A 23276-nucleotide genomic window follows, 5' to 3' on the forward strand; every position below is an offset into this window, starting at 1 on the left:
TGGGAGGCCAGGAACCCCACCCAGATGATTATATATAGCAGTGATTATATTCGCCAATGGGATGGTGACAATGATATTGTCACGTTGATAATAATTACAGAGCAATGGGTATCACCAGTCACTTCATTAAATTTTTTTTTTTTTACTGAGGTAAGAGTTGAGAGATGTCAGATTGTTGAACTGATACTTATTATTATTATTCTCTGGAGGAGCATCGAAAGAAAAATGAAAGCTAGTGGTTGGTCTTATTAGTGGTGGTATTATTATCATTTTTACTCCTACTACTATTATTATTATCTCCTCTAATTTCATGGTTTTTATACCCATATGTTGCCACTGTTATCACTGATGGCTATGGAGTATCCCATTGCCTCCTTGGATAAGTAGATGACATGGACTGGTTCATTGCAACATTAAAAACTACATTTGATGGTCCCATTAAAATAACAATAAACCGGTAGTCACAAGTAGATAACACACAATTTAAATCTTTGTATCATAACCTGAGATCTTTAGAGTTAACAAATAAGTTAAGACATGAAACTTGTAGTAATGAGAGATGTGAGACAACATGATTGATAATTTTACTATGGTCTGGTCAGGCAAATTTATTTAAAGTATGAAGGTATGATCAGAGTTACCAATTCAGGAGACAAAAATTTACTGAACTTTTACACAAACACACTGAGTGACCCATTTTGAGTGCTGATCTCTAGTAAAAAGACTTTTGTACTTACTTTTTTCTGCTTAGCAGGTGATTGGAAAATATACTGAGGGTTTATAACATACTAAATTCCGTAAATATATGGAAAATTGGCAACCTTATATGATATAAATGGTTAAAACAATCTAGGTTAACTAAGCAAGAACGGTATTCTTGAACAATGTGTAGTAATCTCTCATCGTAAATGGGTCAATTGCTTGCTTAGCTATACCTGTACTTATTTACAGATCTGATAATCCAAATTGTTATGGTCTCATTATTGTAATGGAAATATTCTCATACCGATGAAAAATATCGTCCATTAAAAAACATTGTTAAATCAGGCCCATAATTGCACTCGGTTATCAGACCTGCTATTTGGTGCACCTCGCTTGCTACTTTTAAATAAAATGCTGGCCTTTCACACATTAGTATCTGCCAGCTACACATACAACAAAAGGTGACTGGGAGAGTCTGAAAAAAAAAATCTGACCTTTCAGAGATTCGAACCCAGTTCAATTGCTTAGTCCAATGCTGTTCCAAATTAGCTATTGTGAATAACCTATCATAAATTTAACTAAACCATCCACAGTCAATAAACATCAAATATCAATATTTAAGAGGCAACGTTAAATTCATAAATAAATAAAACAGAAAAATAAAAAAAGAATCAAAGACACACACACATAAACAAAAGATCTTTAACTCATACTGATCTCGGTTTGATTTTTTTTTTTAAATTTTCAATCTTAAATTTCCCGTATTACCAGTTTCTCTGTTCAAAGCTATGAAAACATTATTGAAAGTATCACACACTTTCAATAGGCTGTTCATGTTTCTATGAACGCATGTTGTAAGAATGCAAAGTTACTTTCAGTAGGCTGTTAATAAGATAGGATTTATCTCCACATCTGATCTTAATGATTAGTTTATGTGAATGACGTTGTAAGAATGCAAAATCAGGAAACATCCTATTGATGAGTTAGGATTTATCTCCACATCTGATCTCAATGATTAGTTTATATAAATGCACGTTGTAAGAATGCAAAATCAGGAAACATCCTACTGATGTATTAGGATTAATCTTCACATCTGAGCTTACTGATTGGTTTAAATGAATGCATGTTGTAAGAATGCAAAGTCAGGAAACATCTCCTGACCAATCACAGCCACGAATGCTGCAGATTCTAAAAACGAACGAGAGGGATCTCGCATGAATACGATGGCCTTGTCGCACTGGGCAGATAATTCAGCGTAACTCTTGGACGCCCGGATGGTTCTCAGTTCCTTTGGTACCGATGACATGGGGAGCGGAGTCCTAGAATCTATTCGAAGGTGATTTGAATTGATGAGCTGGGATTGCAGGTAGGATGACAGCACTATGGACATTAGGCGCATTCTAAATTGAGTTGGAAGGAGAAGAAGTGGAGAGAAAAAAAATAAGATGGTTTGGATTGAAATATAAATGATGTGATATTTTAAGATTTTGTTTGGTTTCTTTACCAGATTTTTATATATTAGACTTTAATTCCATTCATACTTTAGAAAGAAAAACATGAATTTAATTGACAAATAACAAAATGGTCAGACAAAAAAAAAAATGAATAGTTTAAAAATAAACTTAACCAGTGTCGAATTATCATCAATTCGTTATTAATAAATAATAGTACTACTACTACTACTAATAATAATTGTGATAATAATCATAAAAATAATAATAATAATAATAATAATAATAATAATAATAATAATAATAATATATAATAATAATAATAATAATAATAATGATGATGATGATGATGATGATGATAATTACAAAAGACAGAGAGGGGGAGAGAGAGAGAGAGAGAGAGAGAGAGAGAGAGAGAGAGAGAGAGGGAGAGAAAAAGAGAGAGTAAGGGCAGTCTGTTATCCATAAAACATATATTTTTAAACTGACCTCTTGGAAAGGGATGACTTTTGACCAAAACCGATGGCTCCCAGCAGGCCTTTGTTGTTCCTGTCTTGGCCCATAGCATTGAGATAAGGGATGAAGCGATTGACAATGTTGACAGTCACGGGGGTCGGTGACGGATTTTGCTTGAGATGTTGAGCCAGCATGTCTAGTAGAAGGTGCCACCACAGTAATATCTTCATTTCATCATCAGTACTGGATTAACAGATTGTAAAAAAATTTTTTTCAAAAATAAATAACGATAATAAGTTTGTTCATGTTTCAAGAAGTGTGGAATTTTAAATAAAAAGTCCTTCTTATGTTAATAAGATAAGATAAGTTATACTTTATTGATCCTTACTGGAAATTATCATGACACATCATTCTTTGTTATATTAGCACAGATTTATACACTGTCATGAACTAATTGATCTGAACAAGTATGTATGAAAGGTGCCAGACAAAGCAAGAAAGATAAATACAAGAAAAAAACCCATCCCAAAAAATCAGTCGACCTCAAACTAATTGATGAAAATACGAAGCTAATTTAAAACAAAATAAACATAAAAATATAATAAAATATACAGCAAGTACAAGCAAAGCTATAAAAATCGGACATGAAAGTAGAATAAATTTGTAAAAATGGATTTGTAATGTAAATAGAATTTTGAAAATAGATTGGGAAAGGATTGCATACAGCAGCCATACACAGGTTGATAAAAAGTAAAAGTAGAGCATGGCATTTGAATGTATAAATAAATAATGTAAATATAGCACCATGTCAACTTAATAAATAAATAGATTTCATAGAGAATATAGTATCTTTCAAATTTCCTGTAATAAAAACATAAAATTCTGTAAATATACGGAAAATTGGCAGCCTTGTAAATTTGTTAATAGTGCCACTATGTGGTCTAGTGGTATGACACTCTCTTTTGGATCAGAAGGTCCTGGGTTCGAGCCTCGCTCGACCCATAGTTGATTCCTCGGAGAAGGCTCTTTACCTCACATTCTCTCACCGTACTCGGGTGTAAAATAATTACCTGGCCGTTAACAGTGTTGTCTCTGTCTGAAAAAAAAATTTGTAATATCGCCTAAAAGGCGTCATGTCTCGTCCTAAATGTTAAATGTTGCTGTTGGCCAGGGACCCTTTGTAAAGCGCCTTGAGCATGTTTAGTGGATATTGCGCTATATAAAAAAGCTCAATTTTTAAAATTATTATTATTATTTTTTAATTTTACTTTGATTCCACTCACTTTGGCCCTGACTTCTGAGCACAGGTTAGTATCTCTTCTATAAGAACAAATCTTTGGTCGGGTGTCTGACAAAACGGCACCTTGTAGCGGAAATAAGCGTACAGGACAAGGAATGCATTCTCTGCCAAAGCTTCTTGGACAAATCCAGCTGGATTCAACTCAGGAAAGTTGAAGATGGAAAGAATGAAATCCCATCCATTGGATGTAGATGAGGAGGAGGAAGATGGACCAGCCACTGGAATCATAAGAAATGGTCAAACATGAAATTTTTAAAATGTAGATCTGTCCAGCCATTTGGCCCATGGAGCCAGCGTTTATCCTTGTTTCTATGGTGAAACAGATGATAGCAATTCTTTACTACCCTTTGGATAGGACCTTAGTACTTTCCACCAGATCTAACTGGGATTCAAACTCCGGTTCCATGGACCTAATGGCTCTGAAGGACTATAATGCGATCTTATTTTTTTTTTAAGTTTAAGAAATAAAACTCACACTCTTCAATGTGGAGAAATTTATTTTTTAGTCTACTTTTATAAGTAAAGCTTAACCCATAGAGGCCCGGTGTTTACTAAAAAAAATTCCGCTGAGGCCCAGTGTAAGGGGCATAACTCTTAACAAAAAAATACCAACACAAAGTTAAAAAATTATTAAACGAGAACCAAATGACATAAAATTATAATTTTAATTCCTTTTTATAGCCAGATAAATTTGCTTTCGAATGATATATAACATGACATGTTTTGATTTCAATAAATTGGGAAAAAAAAATATTAAAAAAAAAAACTCGTTCCCCGCACCCCCATTCCCGTCATTTTCGTCAATCTCGGACTCCGATTCAGTGTTCGAATCACCTTGATCGGGTGCTAACGCCTCGTCTTGTCCATCCCCACCATCGTTTACATCTTCTTTTTCTAGTTCGATATTGCTTTCATTTCCAAAATCCTCTTCATCGTCTACACCACTCTCCAAAACATCATTTCTAGCGCCACGCAACAAACTAGTGAGGTACGGGAATGCCATTTTTCTGAATTCGATTACTCACTTGCTATCAACTATATAAACGTGCGGTATAAAGGAAACGGAAATAGAACGATCGCATTACGTTTACAATGTTTCCGGTTTAGAATAAAACGAAGTGATTCGTTGCAATAACAAAGTAAACATGATCCATTTTTTCTCGGGGGCCGCGGGCGATGACGGGCGATGCGGGCCTCAACAGTCGCGGGCGACTCCAGGGGAAGCGGGCCTCTATGGGTTAAAACTTAACTTAAATTAATTGGGTCCTGATTGCTCAGTTGGTAGAGCATTCTCCTCAAAAGCAAAGAGATCCGTATATGTTGTTCTAATACTACAACAACTACTACTACTACTACTAACAATGTGCGACTATGTGCACTTATGGTATGACACTAAGTTTCAGATCGGAAGGTCCTAGGTTCGAGCCTCACTCTCTGCATAATTGAGTCCTTGGAAAAGGCTCTTTATTCACATTCTCTCACCGCACTCAGGTGTAAAATGAGTACCTGGCCATTAACAGCATTGTCCGAAAAATTGTAATATCCCCTAACTGGCATCATGTCACATCCCACATGTTAAATGTTGCTGTTAGTCACAGACCCTTTGTAAAGCACTTTGAGCACTTTTAAGTGAATATTGCGCTATATAAAAAGCTCAAAATTTTGCAACAGTTACCGTCAAGGTTTTTAATGATACCTCTATTCACCCAGCAGTGTTTGGGTAGTTGAGGTTATTAGGACTGGTGAAAAGCATTCTGCTATAGACTAGCATCCTGTCCAAAGGGCAGCAAACAATTATTGCAGGAACTAGGGTAGACTCAGGCTGCATGGGCCTTCAGGCTCTGAAGGATAGATTTTCTTGAGAATAGTGAAAAATTTGTGAAAATATTGTCATTACTTACAGCCAGTAAAATAAGATGTGACACAAGCTTCCATCACAACCACCATGTGTTTTAGAGATGCCAGACTGCTAGATGCTGCCTTCATGCACGGCGCTAGAAGAATGCTGTTGAGCAAAGGGAGTTAAGTGAAAACAATAAAATGACAATAGGCGTGAGAGGTTGGATGTAATGATTATCATTTCAAAAATGAGGGGTAATTGGGTGTATTGGGTGTATAGGGATGATGATGATGATGATGATGATGATGATGATGATGAAGATGATGATGGTGATGATGATGATGATGACGATGATGATGATGATGATGATGATAATGATGATGAAGATGATGATGAAGATGATGATGAAGATGATGATGATGATGGTGATGATGATGATGATGATGATGATGATGATGATGATGATGATGATGATGATGATGATGATGATGAGATACATGACAGAAAAAGTAGAAGACAAAGAGAATGAGGAAAATAGTATTACGATGAACCATAACAAAATGTACTGAAAGTCATTATCAACAACATGAAGATGACATAATAAAAAATAAGGATAAAGATAACAATTGTCATGACCCATAAACAAATAGACATCTTGTCCTCTGATAAAGTCCTGTTGTTTAATCTCTTAAAAGGGTAGCTGGGTATGATTTTAAACTGACACAAAGTCGCAGGGTTCTCATCTAAATGATAATAAAAAAATTGTTGCTGTCTTTATGTTACAGAAACCAAGACATATTTTGAGTCCATAGGTTCTGAAGCTTGAAAGGACTGGAGACGCATAGTCTTTAGAAAACAATTAAACGATTAAAAATGAGTCAAATCTCCCTGTAAGTTTAAATTTACAAGACTTCTTTCATTAGAAACGACTTAACTCTCTCGTGTTCCCCCTCATTGAAAATTGAACAAATTTGTTCGATTTTTCATGCATATGAACTCGAGAGAGTTAAAATGATAAGATAAGATAAGATATACTTTATTGATCCTTGTATGGAAATTATAATTCTGTATCACAACACAATTCGGTAATATATAAAAGAAATATCAAATGTAAATAAACCAAAATAAAAACTGGCAAAGAATATTAAAAGTCTTAAAAAGTACCGTGGAACAACAAGAGGATATATTATGGTCACTATGTGTCGATTATATTTATAATAGAATTCTTTTTCAATATAAGTCAATAATCAAATGATTATGGAGATACTTTATAAACTGGTAAAGGTTAAATGATATGAAAAAAAGACAACTTCTTGATCAAAATCAATAAACGAAATAATCTGACGTAAAAATTAGTTGAAAAAAATTTGTTAACCAGACACAAGGATTTGAATCCCATGTGTAGTTATCCTTTAATGCAGACCTGCCAATTATTACACATCTTGCATAAAATCATGCATTTTGAGTCTAAATTACACGTTTACACATTTGACTAAACTCATTAAGTGTGTTCATGATTGTTTTTTTTTGTTTTTAATCATCGAAAAATTGGTTGAAAAAATTTGGTGACCAGAAACAAGCTCCAAATAGATATGAATCTCGTGTGTGTAGTTATCATTTAATGTAGACCTGTCAAGTATTACACATCTTGCACGAAATTACGCATTTTGGGTCTAAATTATGAGATTACACATTTGACTAAACTCATTAAGCATGTTCATGATTAGTGCTTTTTTCTTTATAAATTATAGAGAGTAAATACCCAGAAAAACATAACTCAAGAGTGCTTACACTGCATTGTTATCTGACAAAAAGATATATTTCATTACTACTAAGAAGATTGTGTGAGTGTCAGGGGTGCCAAATGGTTTTTGAAAAAAAAAAAAAAAACAACCTGAAAATGAGTGGAAGCATCACATCTCACCAAAAACAAACCTTGTAAATGAGAAGAAAAAAAACTTTCTAAATGAACAAACAAAAACCTTCTAAATGAACAAACAAAAACCTTCTAAATGAACAAACAAAAACCTTCTAAATGAACAAACAAAAACCTTCTAAATGAACAAACAAAAACCTTCTAAATGAACAAACAAAAACCTTCTAAATGAACAAACAAAAACCTTCTAAATGAACAAACAAAAACCTTCTAAATGAACAAACAAAAACCTTCTAAATGAACAAACAAAAACCTTCTAAATGAACAAACAAAAACATCTTTCTTCACTCTCCCATTTTCCTTTGCAAATGTTTGGGGCATTTGTTGTATCAATTCCAATAATATCATTTCTGTATTTAGGAGAAGGACCTTTAGTGGCCTTCTTCTTGGAGACTAAAAAAAGCTGTGGAGGTGTGAACAAACCCCCGGAAAAAGTTGGAAAAACAGGATATTTGACATCCCTGAAGTATAATATATTGGATTGTAGACTATATTTAAGTAGTATTCTTTAAGATGTACTCGTCAAATTATAGAACACATTTTTGTCTCAAATAACATATTTTTCTACTTTTGGTTTCTCCTTTTGAAACTTGGAACTAGGCAGGTTTAACTTAAGTTTCTCACAGTTCGCATTCCGTACCTTTGCGGTGAAGACTTGAGCCATCCGGTAAGTGTTGCCAGAATGGCATCCAGCCACGCCCCATCTGGGTTGCTGTTGTTGAGAAGACCACACACACTCTTGAGCAAACCGAAAGATTCCTCGTTTTGGCCTTCAACCGTTGGAACTTTGAGGAGAGAAAGTGTATCATGGGTAAATTTATAGTGTAAAGGATTTTGTTTATTGATGATGATAATGATGATGATGATGATGATGATGATGATGATGATGATGGATGATTACGATGATGATGAAGATGCTGATAATGATGATGACATTGATCATAATGATGATGTCGATGATGATGATGATGATGATGATGATGATGATGGATGATGATGATGATGATGATGATGATGACGAAGATGCTGATAATGATGATAATGATGATGACATTGATCATAATGATGATGTCGATGTTGATGAGGATGATGATGATGATGATGATGACGATGACAATGGTCATAATGATGATGATGTTGATATTGATGATGAAGGTGATGATGATGATGATGATAATAATAACATTGTTGACAACGATGATGGTGATGATGATAATAAATATGACAACTTAAACTACAATCATAATCCAAATACAGAAATTTTCCTTTTCAACTTACCGGAAGACTCGACGGCCTCTATCTCAGACAAAAGGTTGACCAGAGCTGTGTTCACCGATTCACGACTCGTACCTTCTATGTACGTCAACTGACAAAACTGCTGAGTCATGACGTGCACATATGTATGACGTTTGGCAACCATCTGACTGTGCCATTGCACGTACGTGGTGAAACCACAAATCTGCTTCAGGACTCTGAATTTTAAAAAATAAATTTTAAAATTGTTAACTTCGAAAAAGCTTTTAAAATATTTATTCCGTATTACTGACACTCAATAGAGTAAATAATTAATGTGAATAAATATATAAATGAAGGAATCTTTGAATAAATTATATATATATATATATATATATATAATATATATATATATATATATATACAATAATATATATATATATAATAAACACATTAACTAAATAAACAATAAATAAATAAATATATATAAAAAAAAAAAATTTCATGAAATTCTAATAATTATCTGTGATGTTCGTGTAGACAAACCTTAAGCCAATGGCTAGCCGAGAAGACCTTTCTGCCAGGACGCAAGCCGGGTCACCCAATTGTAAGAACCAGCTGGTGACGCAGGTGATGCCGTCAATGTTCATGGCTGACCAATCAAATGTCTCTGCTTCCACCAGGAGTCGGTAAATTCCATCCCTCTGTAGTACGAGTCAGTAAAAATGAAAGACACAATATTATTTATTCACTGATGATATCAATAGGGGGGGAGGGGTCCAGATAGCTCCGTTGGTGGAGCACTTGCTTCACATGCAAAGGGATGGAGATCGACCCCAGGTGAACAACTCGATCTTCGTCTCTGATCCCCTCTAACTGCCCAGCAGTGTTCTGTTTGGGTAGCTGGGTCTGTTAAATCTAGTGGAAAGTACTTTGCAATAAACTAGCATCCTATACGAAGGGTAGCAAGCAATTGCTATTGTCCATTTCACTCAAAAGAAACTCCTGCGCCATAGGTCTAATGGCTTTAAAAAATTAATAGAGAAAACATAAGCAGGATCTACCAATTAATAGGTTAAGGATATGTGGAATATCCAATAATTCTTCAAAACTCATTTATGTTCACTTCATCTGTCTTTTTAAAAATTAATGTCCAAGCCAAATTTCACTCAGCATACAATACAATGTCATTGTTACCTATTAACCTAGTTAATCTTTTTTGTGAGGTTATGTGAGCTTGTGGTATGACACTCACTTTCGGATCACTAGGTCCTGGGTTCGAGCCTTGCTCCACACATAGTTGAGTCCTTTCCTTGGAAAAGGCTGTCTACTCACATTCTCTCACCGTACTCAGGTGTAAAATGAGTACCTGGCCTTTAACAGCATTGTCTCTGTCCGGAAAAATTGTAATATTGCTTAACAGGCATCATGTCCTGACCTACATGGAAAATGTTGCTGTTGGCCAGGGACCCCTTGTAAACCACGTTTATATTGCGCTATATAAAAGCTCAATTTTTTATATCTTTAAAATGGAATGCAGAGCAATCAATTAAAACATATATATATATATATATATATATATATATCTAAATCATATAAAGATGAAACATTTCTATGTTTTTGCTAAATTAAGTTTTAAATAGACATAGAATATATCTATATATACCATGCTTCAGTTCGAAAAATATAATCATAGCTGAGTTTTTTATAAACAGTAATATATTTCAAATTTTTAAACAACACACTGGTACAAGTCAGAAAAGTGAGTGGATGTCATAATAACAAAAAATGAAGTGAGTAGGAAAGTGCCAGAAGACAATAGAGAATAAAAATTTTGCAGTGGCAATGGGGACTTGATTTCCGCGACCTTACTGGTACGACAACTCCGTCTGGCTGGGGAGAGCGTGGCTCTACTGTCTGAGCTATCCACCACTGGAGTTGCGGGTTTGAGCCACCATCGCCGCCGCGAAATTTTTATTCTCTATTGTCTTCTGGCACTTTCCTACTCACTTCATTTGTCACTGATACAAGTCCAAACTTCCTAACCAAATTTTTTTTGGGAAAAAAACTGTATTTAGCCAAATTTAGCCAATTAAAAAAAAAATGAAGAAAAATAAATATAGAAGATGATTTTTTAAGGATGCAAGTTGTAGGTATGTTTTTTGTGTTTTTTTTACTTCGAGTCATTATTACCATATGGTGGAGTAAGTGATAAATTAGACAGCAGGGATTTGCATAAGATAAAAATATGATACAGTGCCAAAGTAGAGAGAAAAATACAAGAAAAAAAAAAACCCAACCCAGCCTGCCTCGACCATTTATCAGAAAGTCTGAAGTTCGATCACCAGTTGAAACAATTTGTTTTTTTAGTGATCATTTTTTTTTTTTTAGTGTTTTTCTCTCCGTTTTGTCTGGCATTGTTTCCTACACACTTTTTCAGACCTTTATATATAATAATAATAATAATAATAATAATAATAATGAATTCCCTTTATTCTTCCCGAAGGGGAAATTTTTCTTTAGGATCTATTCCAAAGGAAGACTGGAATAACCCAGGTGTCCGCCGCAGTGCAGCGTCGCAAAGTGAGCTAAGGCCAGGTGACTTGCTCAATGTCACACAGCGCGACAGGTAGTCAAACTCTGTACCTTTCGGGTACGAAGCAAAGACTATACCACCGCTGAGAGTAACCAATTTATATATAAATATTGTATTGTCCATTTCTATACCTTTAGCATCAAGATATGAAGTGAGTAGAAAAGTGCCAGAAGACAATAGAGAATAAAAAAATTTTCGCGGCGGTGGTGGGGTTTGAACCTGCGACCTTATTGGTACGACAACTCCGCCTGGCAGGTGAGAGCGTGGCTCTACTGTGTGAGCTATCCACGAACACAAAAATATTCGTATCAAACCCAAGTCATTTCTAGATCCCTCTCTCACCCACTTCTTGAGACCGCCGATTCGTTCGCACACCACCATCGCGAAGTAATTTTGACCAGCAGTTAAGCTTAATAGCCAATATTCTCAACACAAACATATAACATAGAAACGATTGAGACATTGAGTATGCTCCGGTATACCTTTAGCATCTCAAGGTCTACATAGGACTGTATGTGAAGTAATGCAATGCCCGTCTGCATTCGGGAGGCAATCTCTGGAGTGGTATGGTGGATGTGGTATTTATTAACGGCGTCCCATTTGACGAATGGCATGACGTGGCCAATCAGAGAGAAGCAACAAGGAGATGCATTTTCTTTGACCTGAAAGGGACAGTGAAAATAAATATGAAAGAAACATGATCTCTTGATGAAATCAAAGTAAATGTTATCATGTTAAATCACGAGGGCGACAATTAATTCTGGTATTTGTCTTTTTTTTTTCTTTTTGGACTTACTAACCTTGAAATACTATTGGGTCATATCAGTGCCAAGATCATTGGTTTGATCATTAAAGGTGCAGCAGGCACAAACGACAAAGAAACAAAACAAAAATTAAAACTTTTCGAAAAAAAAAGATACTAGTCATCTCCCCATACACTTAGAATTTCTGCACGTTTATGCATATGATACATTCATAGAAATAACACGTTGAACACTCAGGTGCAAAATGCAGACATGTGGATTTCATGATTTAATCTTGATATATCATTTTGAAAAAAAGAGATTTTTTAAAAATCCAAGAAAATCTGAAATTAATGATTTAAAAAATGATGAATTGAATTGAAAACAAAATAGGCCCGAGGGGGGGGTGTTTAATTCATCCTTTTTGAATGGTACCAACTTAAAGCCCCCCTACCCACCCTCCCACAAAAAAAAGAACTAGCAAAAAAAAGACAACCCAAAAAACAAACAAAAATCAAAACAAAAAAACAAAACAAAGAAACAAACAACACAAAAATCTTGTTTAACAAGACTGAATTACCTTAATCATGGCCTCCACTAGTGGTACATCTGGTCCCAAAGTTTCCCAGGGCAGCTTCTCTATGGACCTCAGGTATGGCTCGACTGCATGAGGGGGCGTGGTCTTGGTGCACAATACAGTGATGTAATGCATGAGGATTAGAGATAGCAGACCAGGGGCTCTGTCTGGACTATGGCCTGGGAAGAGTGGAAGAAATGATTGGCATAAAGTGGGCGTGGTTTTGATGGCTAGCATGAGGATGTAATTCATGAGGATTAGAGATAGCAGACTATGTGGCTATGTGGTCTTGTGGTATGACACTCGCTTTCGGATCCTGACATAAGTACAGGTCCCCAGTAAGAGGAATACACTCAAATGTTTACAAATCATATGTAAAACAAAAATAATACAGTGAATATTAGAGAGATGATTTACAAGACAAAAAATATCTCCCAAAACTCAAACTATACAATTGACTGCTTCCCTGGGCCAGGATAAAACCAAGTAATCCCATTCCAAGACAAAGACAAAGCATGTTGGAAAACAGATAATATGGGGAGAGAAGACAGTAGTAATTGCCTCCCTGCCCACTATGGGAGGTCAGGAACCCCACCCACAAAGACAAATGTCAAACTACAAGACCATATAACCAGGAAGAGGGGCAGGAAGAGGGAGGGGGGGGGGGGGAATAGCATTTGTAACTGAACTTGAATGATTTTTTATCCAACCACTAAACATCAGGGGGTCCCCATAGCCCAGTGGCCAGTTACTAAACTTGTAGGTGGATTGAAACAGTTCTTAAGGCGGAGGAAGACTTCTGAAGCTGGGTTGACGAAATGAATTTGGAGGTGTAGCAACACGCTTCTACTACTACTACTAGTAGTAGTAGTAGTGGGCTATTGTCACAATATTTCATACTTTAGAAACTGAGAAAAACTCCAGCTCGATGGGCCGTAAAGCTCTGAAGGATTACAAAACATCAAAAACAACTTACTCATTATCGATTGGTGAATAAATGTGAGCGATGCGGATAGAGATGAGATGATGTGGGAGGCTGACTGTCCATCTGCTTCCATCCAGGGGATGTTCAGAGCTTCGTTGTCCCCGACCATTGGTTGAATCCAAGGAGCATAGACATTCCATAGGCTATTCAGGACTGAAAGACAAAAGATTTACGGTGAAAGGAGGCATTGTTTTGGGCAGAAGTCTTTCTTCCCGTAACAACAAAAATAAACAAATATAATTACACCAGGAAGTGACAGTTTAGACTTTTATTTTTAGTCATATCATACCTATAGCTCAGTTGGTAAATCACTCGCTTCACATGAAAAAGGGACCGGGATCCCAGGTGAAGTCACCCCCCCCCCCCTGTCCACCCAGTAGTGATCAGGTAGCTGGGTTTGTTGTTAGATCTGGTGGAAAGTACTTTCCAAATAGACTAGTGTCCAATCCGAAGGGTAGCAAGCAAGCAATTGCTCTATTGTCCATTTCACACAATAAAAACCAGGATGAACTTCAGCTCCATTGGCCTAATGGCTCTGAAGAACTTCTACATAGCTTGATACTGGATAACTTAGAATTATTGCTGAAAGTTTCAGTTTTTACAAAAGTTGAACTAAAACTAGATTTTTAAAAAATATATATGAACAGTTAATTGATGACAAGATGTTAACGGCTAAAGTTAAGCAAAGGGAGGGTTAAGAACATAAGGCAGTACATTGAACGGTTTTTTTCTTTTAAGTTAGCCGCTGACTGATGGCATATGGAAATTAAGAGTTATTGGTTTCTTTAACAATTGTAGTAGAAGTAATAATAATAATAATAATAATAATAATAATAATAATAATAATAATAATAATAATAATAATAAAATAATAATAATAATAATAATAATAATAAAAATAATAATAATAATAATAATAATAATAATAATAATAATAATAATAATAATAATAATAAGTTATTTCAAAAGAACAGCCTCCTTTTTAAAGTCTATTTTGTATAGGAATATAAGGACCTGAATCTCTCAGTTTCTGGAGTCAAAATTGAAAATACTTACTTTGAAAAGGGCTGGAAATATCGTCCGACACCCTCAATATCTTAGCAGCGTAGCTACGAATGAGGCCGCCCAAAAACAGGCCAATGTAATAGGAATATTTGGCCCAGGTCTCGTGGAGCCCTTTGCTCCCATTCTTGTTCTGGCAAGCTGTGATTCTGTTATGGATGAAGAAGGAGCCCATCCAGTCCAGGTATTCCTTGACCTTAAAAATGGGGAAAGAAAGAAGAATGAGATAAAAATGTATCAAGTGGGAAATTGATCATAATGCTGATATCGACATAGCCAATTCAAACTGTTTGTGTAGTGATTGATGAGTATATTAAAAAAAAAACCCAAAAAAAAAAAAGAACAAAACTAGAGCTTTTATATTGCACAATATCCACTAAAATGTGCTTTACAAAGGGTCCCTGACCAACAGCAACACGTAACATGTAGAACAAGACATGACGCCTGTCAGGCGATATTACACAGAGACAATGCTGTTGACGGCCAGGTACTCATTTTACACCTGAGTATGGTGAGAGAATGTGAGTAAAGACTATGTGCCGAGCGAGGCTCGAACCCAGGACCTTCCGATCCAAAAGCGAGTGTCATACCACTAGACCACATTATAGTCACACAAATCAAATATCAAATTGAAAATTAGGGATCAGGCACTGGTATAAGACACACACTTTGATGAGAACAGTGAACAAAAAGAAATTGTTTACACCTCAATTGAAAATTGCACAGAAGTCATGTAGCGATAAAAAACATAACTTGATTTTCAATAAAATTCAAATGCTGAAGGAAATTCCCACACAAAGTCAACCTTACATTTCCTTAAAAGAGTTCAGGTCTTGAATTGATTCATGAAATGTTTGCATTGTTTTCTTACTTGTCCGTATCCCTGATCTGCTTTCTATTCTTAAAATCTGACTTCTAATGTAGCTTTGAATTCAGATATTTATTCTGATATCAGTTTACAAAACAAAACACAACAAAGTCACAATTGTCTAGAATCACAAACACAATATGGCGGTCCTGACAACTCACTAAATTACTCGCTTCACACACCAAACCATCATCTTTACTCATTCTTACCCTCCACCATCCGACTTTGGAACTCTCTACCAACCAATTGTAAACAAGCCCTTTCGACTTATGACTTCAAAAAATCGCTCCCTGCTTCCCTCTAAAACCCCTGTTACTGTAAAACCGGCCATACAAAATTCAGCCTGAAGCTTTGACCTTAATGGAAGAAGAAGAAGAAAAAGAAAAAAAGTCTGAATCAAATATATTGGGTGCAGTCTAGTTGTTTTTTGTTTGTTTTTTTCAGATCCTCCTTTCCACTCAGCAGTGATTGGGCAGCTGGCTCTGTTAGATCTGGTGGAGAGTACTTTAGGATCGATAAAGGGTAGCAAACAAAATTGTTATTGTCCGCTTACTTACTGCTTGAGAAACAGGATAAAATCTGGTTTCATGGGTCTTAAGGACTATTCATTTTAACAAATACAAAATGATGAAAGAACCCAGGAGGAGTTAAACTCACAATGCATTAATGCATTATGAAATGGTACCGTCAATGAATTATCAATTTTTCCAGATCATCTTTCCTATTCCAGTCCATTTCAAAAGCCCAGCTGTGAATAGTTCAAGGGAACTCTCGCTGTTTAATCCACTTTGAGAAAATTTGTGTTGCTTTCTATTTTTGTATTTAAATACACATCACCATCAATAACAAATTCTCAGATACAAACTACATACACATACAGGACTAAATAAAGTTTTAGGTAGAGAATCTGTTTCATCCTCCATCTCGTCTTACCTCAGCTGTTGAAAGCATGACCTCATTACAACCTTCTATATTCATGGCATCAAAATTTGAGCTGTTACGAGGGTCATTGGAAAAACATACAGCCAAAAACGTTTCCCACACTTTATCATTGAGTAAATTGCTTGCTGAACCTAAAAGCAGAGATAAAAAGAAATAAAATAAAGATATGAAAAAAAAAAAGTCAAACCCAACGTAAATTGTGGCATATGTTTTATATAATATATAACTTTTATATATTTATTTGTAATGTGCATTGAGCATCACACAGTGATGAAAATGCGAGATATAAATGCCATGTATTATTATTATTATTAAATATTTTAAAAAAGGAAAGATTGTGAAGCATATTCTTGTGAGAGGAGGTGGTGGTGGTGGGTAGGGGAGGTGGAAGGGAGAAGGGTTGAGATAGCTGTGTGGATTATGCTTTATTCACACAAACAGATGACCAACCAATGGGCTCCACCCAGGATGTAATTGAACTGGATGGTAACATTTGCATGCTACTCTTTTGATAGGACTTTAAGTGTTTCCCATAGCAACAAATGTAGCTTTTTCTTCTCAAATGTCCCCGTTATGTTTCTCTCGGTCTTTTAATGAGGTAATTTTTAACATTTGCATGCTACTCTTTGGATAGGACTTTAAGTGTTTCCCATAGCAACAAATGTTCCCTTTTCTTCTCAAATGTCCCCATTATGTTTCTCTCTGTCTTCTTTTAATGAGGTAATTTTTTATTAATTTTTTTGTTTTAAACAAGTACAAGAGCATCTTTCTGCGTTAAAAAATGAATTAATGTGCATGTGAAAACCAAGAAATGTACCAGGATACGACCGCATATCTAATCAAATGTACGGTTGGCTGAGAAAACCCGTAAAGATGCACAAATTTCATAAATTGAGTTATGTATGCAGTGGTGTCGACCACATCTTTCTAATCATTTATCACTTTATATTTTCTTTCTATGTCTATTAAAACCCAAGTTATGATTTTTTTTCTGATTAAAATTTGTTGCTATGGGAAACACTTTATCTTCGATTTTGGCTCATATCTCAAATCAAAGCTTGCTGCATCTTCCCGGGTTTTCTCAGCCAGCCTCAGAAATATTACTCTACCTTGTAGTATCATGTTGAGAATGCAGGACATGTTTGAAGGGAAGCCACTCCGAAGTAAGGCTTTCAAATGGGCCACATATAACTGTAATGACAAGAAAAAAACAAAATGAAACAAACCCGTCGTTACTTTTTTTACATGATAAATGATGATGTTTGATTAAGTCTCAATCATAAGAAAATAAGACTATGATCAGAAAATATGACTAGGTTCACTTGAGCTGGGGGTCCCGATAGCTCAGTTGGTAGAGCACTCGCTTCTCAAGCAAAGACCCCCCCAGCAGCGATCGTGTATCTGGGTCTGATAGATTTGGTGGAAAGTACTTTGCGATTGACTAGTGTCCTATCCAAAGTGTAGCAAGCAATTACTATTGTCAATTTCACACTATAGAAACCGGAATAAACTCTGGCTCCATGGGCCTATGGCTCTGAAGGACTCACTTGAGCCATCAGTTCTTCTGGTCATTGCATAATATATTCATTCATCAATATTGTTGCCTCAGTAGAATATTTCTTGTTGTAAATCACAAAATAGCCATCGCCACCTCCTCCTCCTCCTCCTCTTCCACCTCTTCCTTCTACTACTACTTCTGTCACTACAAAGACTATGAAAACTCATTAAACTAAAGTTTTAAAGAGAAAATGAATTAAGGTGTTTACAAGAAGAAAAGGCAGTATATCTCCCTCCTTTGACTCAGTAAAGAACGAAAATAACAAACAACTTTAATTGTATAAATTCAAAATTGCAAATGTTAACAACGACAAAAACAAAACTCAAACAACAAAAAATCAAAGAACAAAAATACCACAAACCAACAACACAAAACACAATAATCAAAAAGCAACAAAACAATATCATTTCACATCTAGCCTGTTTCACGTCTTGTGATAAACTAGAGTTACGTGACTTTTTATTATTTGTTTTGCTTCGCTTAATTCTTGGATCCAGTCCAAAATGAGAATGGTGTAGTTTCTGTTTCAATAAAGATATAATAATATAAAAAGACTTGTCCATCACGTAATATTAAAAATTTTGTTTTAAAATTTTCCAAAATAACAAAATATGACACAAGGTTTCAGATAAATTCTTACCATTACTAATGCATAGACTTGACATTTAAAATAATTAATAGACAATTCCAGACCACTATCTATTTATTTGTTTTTTGTTTTTTTTAATTTTGTGCTTAAAATCAAGTCACAATATTTCAATAAATGAAGCTCTAAATTAAAAACCAGGTCCACAAAAACCTTTTCTTAGATTAATTTGTCATGCTCGGAAAAAAGATGTGAAGTCCCAGATTTGTGAGTTTTTGTCAGGATGAGGGTCATTTAAAATCGAAATTTGAAGAACAAGTTTTCTGGCCAAATTTTTAAATATGTATTTTCAGAGTATGACAATATTGACATAAGTGAGGATAACAGAAAGCAGAACTGCAGAACTACTTGTTAAGAGGGCAGCGTGACTCAGCGGTAAGGTCTTTGCTTCGTATCCGAAAGGTACCGAGTTCAATCACCCACGGCTGTGCTGTGTGGCCTTGAGCAAGTCAATTTGTGGCGCTGCACTGCAGTCTTCCAGTATTCCAGTCTTCCCTTGGAATGGACCCTAAAGACAAATTTCCCCTTGGGGATGAAGTGTAAATGTTGCTGCTCGAAGCTCGAAGAAATAAATAATAACGTGAAGTTGAATGCAAGCTTCAATTTAACTACAAAAACAGATCAAATGAACGTTCCGGGTTTCCCCTTTATCAACGCCACTACCACATCATCTCATTCATCTGTGGCGTTTCATTCATCCTGTTTTGTTGATAAAGGGGAAACCCGAAACGTTCATTTGATCTGTTTTTGTAATTAAATTGAAGCTTACATTCAACTTCACATTATTATTTATTCCTATGGGATGAATAAAGGGAATTTTATTTATTTATTTATTTTAATTATAATTCAGAAAATAACTGGGTTTGTTGGATCTGATGGAAAGCATTTTTGTAATAGACTGACGTCTTATCCAAAGAGTAGCATGCAAATGTTACCATCCAGTTCAATTGGTTCCAAGATTGCTGATGTCTTTTTGTTTTTAAAAAATTCTATCCGATTAATGCAACAACTCACCCCAAAAACCATGCTTGACTCTGGGTCTGGTCCACAGGTTGTCAGGGAAGATCCCAAAATCTCTACAAGTTTTTTCCTCTCAGACTCGATGGGCCGGTGTTGCTCTAGCCACAGGCTTATGTCAAACTGACAAGATAATCATAAAGAATAGAAAATAAGTATAAAACACAATATTTTACAAGTAAAAATTAAATCAAGGATATATAAGTGTAATGAAATACTAAATCAAAGAAGAAAGTTTTAAAATTATTTTCTAACAAAAAAATTCGTAGAAGTCCCTTGATTTAACCCAGGTAACAAACAAAAATTGAGAAATAATTTTAAAATCAGAATTTGAAGACAAAGATTCGAATCGACTTAAAATGCATAATTTTTAATCTTATTAATATAGTTTCTCACTTTAAAATGTATTAGAGTAGTGGGCTGTTTATAACCTAAAATTTTGGTTTTTAAAATCTGAATGGGGGGAAAAATTCTGAATTTGGACAAATTTGGCTCCCCAAATATTGGAATAAAAAGTTCAAAATCACATCATGGAAATCTACAATTTTATATATCTGATCATTTTTAGTGCGGCTATGTAGTCTAGTGGTATGACATTCGCTTTCGGATCGGGAGGTCCTGGGTTTGAGCCTCACTCTGCGCATAGTTGAGTCCTTGGAGAAGGCTCTTTACTCACATTCTCTCACTGTATTCAGGTGTAAAATGAGTACCTGGCCGTTAACAGCGTCCGAAAAAAAATGTTATATCGCCTAAAAGGTGTCATGTCCCGTCCTACATGTTAATTGTTGCTGTTGGCCAGGGGCCCCTTGTAAAGTGCTTTGAGCACGTTTAGTGGATATTGCGTTATATAAAAAAGCTCAATTTAGAATCTTTCAATTCCCTTTTAAGCATCTGGTTCTCCTCGATGTAAAACCAGACTGACATTTATACACACACCAAATTATATATTATCTCTTTTAACTATCTCTGAGGGTCATGATAGTTCACTTCACATGCAAAGGGACTGAGATCAATCCCAGGTGAAGTTGAGATTTTTTCTGACCCCCCTGTGGAGCTGTTCGATCGGGTGGAAAGTACTTTGTAAAAAGGCTAGCATTCTAACCAAAGGGTAGCGAGCAATTGCTATTGTCCATTTTATGCTATCAATACCTGTATAAACTCTCTCTCTCTCTCTCTCTCTCTCTCTCTCTCTCTCTCTCTCTCTCTCTCTCTCTCTCTCTCTCCTATTTATTTTTCTACTATGGGCTTAATGGTTCTGAAGGACTAAGTTAAAAAAAAATTATTTTTACTATATCTCACCTTGGTAAGGAGCATGAACACAAGGTCCATATTCTGTTCCTGCAAGACATGAATAAGCTGTCCATACATGTCAACAATGCGATCAGGACAGGAATTTGGCACAAAGTGGGGAGAGGCCAGGCCTGATACCAGAGGTCTATCGAGGCACAGCTGGAGGACTGTCTCAGTCTGGTTGGGATCCTCTGATACAAATTCCTGTTAGAATGAATGGGGATAGATTTAAAGAAATGAGAAAAAAAAAACCCAAAAAACCTTGAATTGGAGGTCCTGATAGCTCAGTTGGTAGAGCACTCGTTTAACAGAGAGGCCTGGATCAATCCCATGTGGAGTCGAGGTTTTTTTATGACAACCCTCGCCCCCCCCCCCCCCCACCCCCCCCACCCCCAACCCAATGTCCACCCAGCAGAACTTGGGTAGCTGGGTCTGTAAGATCTGGTGGAAAATACTTTGCGATAGATTAGCATACTATCCAAAGGGTAGCAAGCAATTTCTCAAATCCATTTAATGCTATAAACTCCAGCCCCATCGGCCGTATGGCTCTGAAGGACTACTTTTACTATCTAGATTAAGCAATACCCTATCGGCTGGTTGGGGAGGGAGCTTTGGGAAGGAAGTTCTAAACTTGTGCGGATATTTTACAAATATTTTTCAAATTAACTGATATATAACTTACTTGTCCGAGAATTTCAATGCAGGAGGCAAAGAAATGTTTGGCAGGGGGATAGAAGTTTGTATCCTCACTGACTAAACTGGTCAACTGGAAGAACAGGGTACAGCCAATATCACGTAGGCGTTGCTTCTGGGAAGGGTTGGAGCTTTTCTGGCATTGTTTTATGAGGCATCTGAGAAGAAAAGGAAAGCCATAAAAACATTAGCCTGATTATCATAATTAATTTGTTTTTTGTAAGGAAAAAAATCAAAACAAAAAAAACAAAAAAACAAAATAAAAATTTTTTAAAATAAATATATATATATATATATATATGTGTGTGTGTGTATGTGTGTGTGTGCATATTAAACAGAGATATTATTCTTCGAGAAAAACAAATATAAAATGAAGAATGTATAAGGCATCTACTTCTCATATCAGTAAGTATTTTGAATCACTGTCCCTGTTTATTCATGCATCTTGGACTTGAACTAACAATGGTTTGTTTTTCATTTTAATGAATATAATTGAATAATCAAATTGAAACAGTTATTGTCCTTTTTGTTTTAATCCTTCTAAAATGTAATTTGTAACATCACAAGTTTCCATTTATCATTATAATATAAATAACGGGGAAAAAAAAAACAAAATGAGAACCAAACTCGCATCTGTCATAGAACCAAAAAAAAATAAAAGATTTGGGTCAAATCAAACTCAAAAAGAAGTGCAAATATCTGTATTAAGTCTACGGTGCCATTTACAAGTATGAGTTCACAATTTTTAAACAATGAAGAACTTTGTTATTTGTAAACAAATTTCTTAAAATCTGTGCGCCCTGCCTAAATCATCCAATTCCAGTTATGATCTCCAAAAATAAAACATATATAAAGCACTGGCTTTAAACTCTACCCAACAAAATTTTAATAATTCTACCACCAACTGCAAAGGATCTTAAATTTCCAGCTCTATTTTTGTACTTATGATTTAAATTCTTTCTTTGCAACTCAAAAATGTATCAAGGTAAAGAGAAAAAAAAAGGTCAGTGCTTACGTGATGGCATTTTCAGTGTGAACAGCAGCAATACAGATATTGAGAGGGGTGGGGACAAGCATTTCAATCATCAGCTGTTTGTATTCCACTCGGTTCTCTTGGATGCGACGGAACGTGATTTCATTTCGCTCCTTTTCATGTATCTGTCAAAGTTAAGTTATAATAATAATAATAATAATAATAATAATAATAATAATAATAATAATATAATAATAATAATAATAATAATAATAATAATAATAATAATAATTATCATTATTATTATTATTATTATTATTATTATTATTATTATATAATAATAATAAAATAAAATAAAATAATAATAATAAATAATAATAATAATAATAATAATAATAATAATAATAA

At 35.2% G+C, this 23276-nt stretch overlaps 1 protein-coding gene across 3 annotated transcripts in view; it reads right to left on the minus strand.

Moving 5' to 3' along the window:
• Positions 1 to 579: 579 nt before the first annotated feature.
• Positions 580 to 23276, minus strand: part of LOC144975104 (ectopic P granules protein 5 homolog) — a 57728-nt gene continuing 35031 nt past the window's right edge. For all 3 annotated transcript variants that reach the window (XM_078918831.1, XM_078918833.1, XM_078918832.1), the window contains 17 exons: positions 22911 to 23053; positions 21885 to 22053; positions 21212 to 21406; positions 19910 to 20035; positions 17801 to 17882; positions 16683 to 16822; positions 14876 to 15077; positions 13811 to 13972; positions 12838 to 13013; positions 11997 to 12176; positions 9465 to 9622; positions 8964 to 9157; positions 8326 to 8470; positions 5811 to 5914; positions 3893 to 4127; positions 2643 to 2852; positions 580 to 2102 (listed from right to left, as the gene is read on the minus strand). In XM_078918831.1, the coding sequence (XP_078774957.1) occupies positions 1814 to 2102; positions 2643 to 2852; positions 3893 to 4127; positions 5811 to 5914; positions 8326 to 8470; positions 8964 to 9157; positions 9465 to 9622; positions 11997 to 12176; positions 12838 to 13013; positions 13811 to 13972; positions 14876 to 15077; positions 16683 to 16822; positions 17801 to 17882; positions 19910 to 20035; positions 21212 to 21406; positions 21885 to 22053; positions 22911 to 23053 (2910 nt within the window). In that variant the 3' untranslated portion in view covers positions 580 to 1813. The remainder of the gene's footprint in view (positions 2103 to 2642; positions 2853 to 3892; positions 4128 to 5810; positions 5915 to 8325; positions 8471 to 8963; positions 9158 to 9464; positions 9623 to 11996; positions 12177 to 12837; positions 13014 to 13810; positions 13973 to 14875; positions 15078 to 16682; positions 16823 to 17800; positions 17883 to 19909; positions 20036 to 21211; positions 21407 to 21884; positions 22054 to 22910; positions 23054 to 23276) is intronic.

The sequence above is a fragment of the Berghia stephanieae genome, chromosome 6, assembly GCF_034508935.2.
Source record: "Berghia stephanieae isolate SIO BIC M18660-M18661 chromosome 6, UCSD_Bste_1.3, whole genome shotgun sequence".
NCBI lineage: Eukaryota > Metazoa > Mollusca > Gastropoda > Nudibranchia > Aeolidiidae > Berghia > Berghia stephanieae.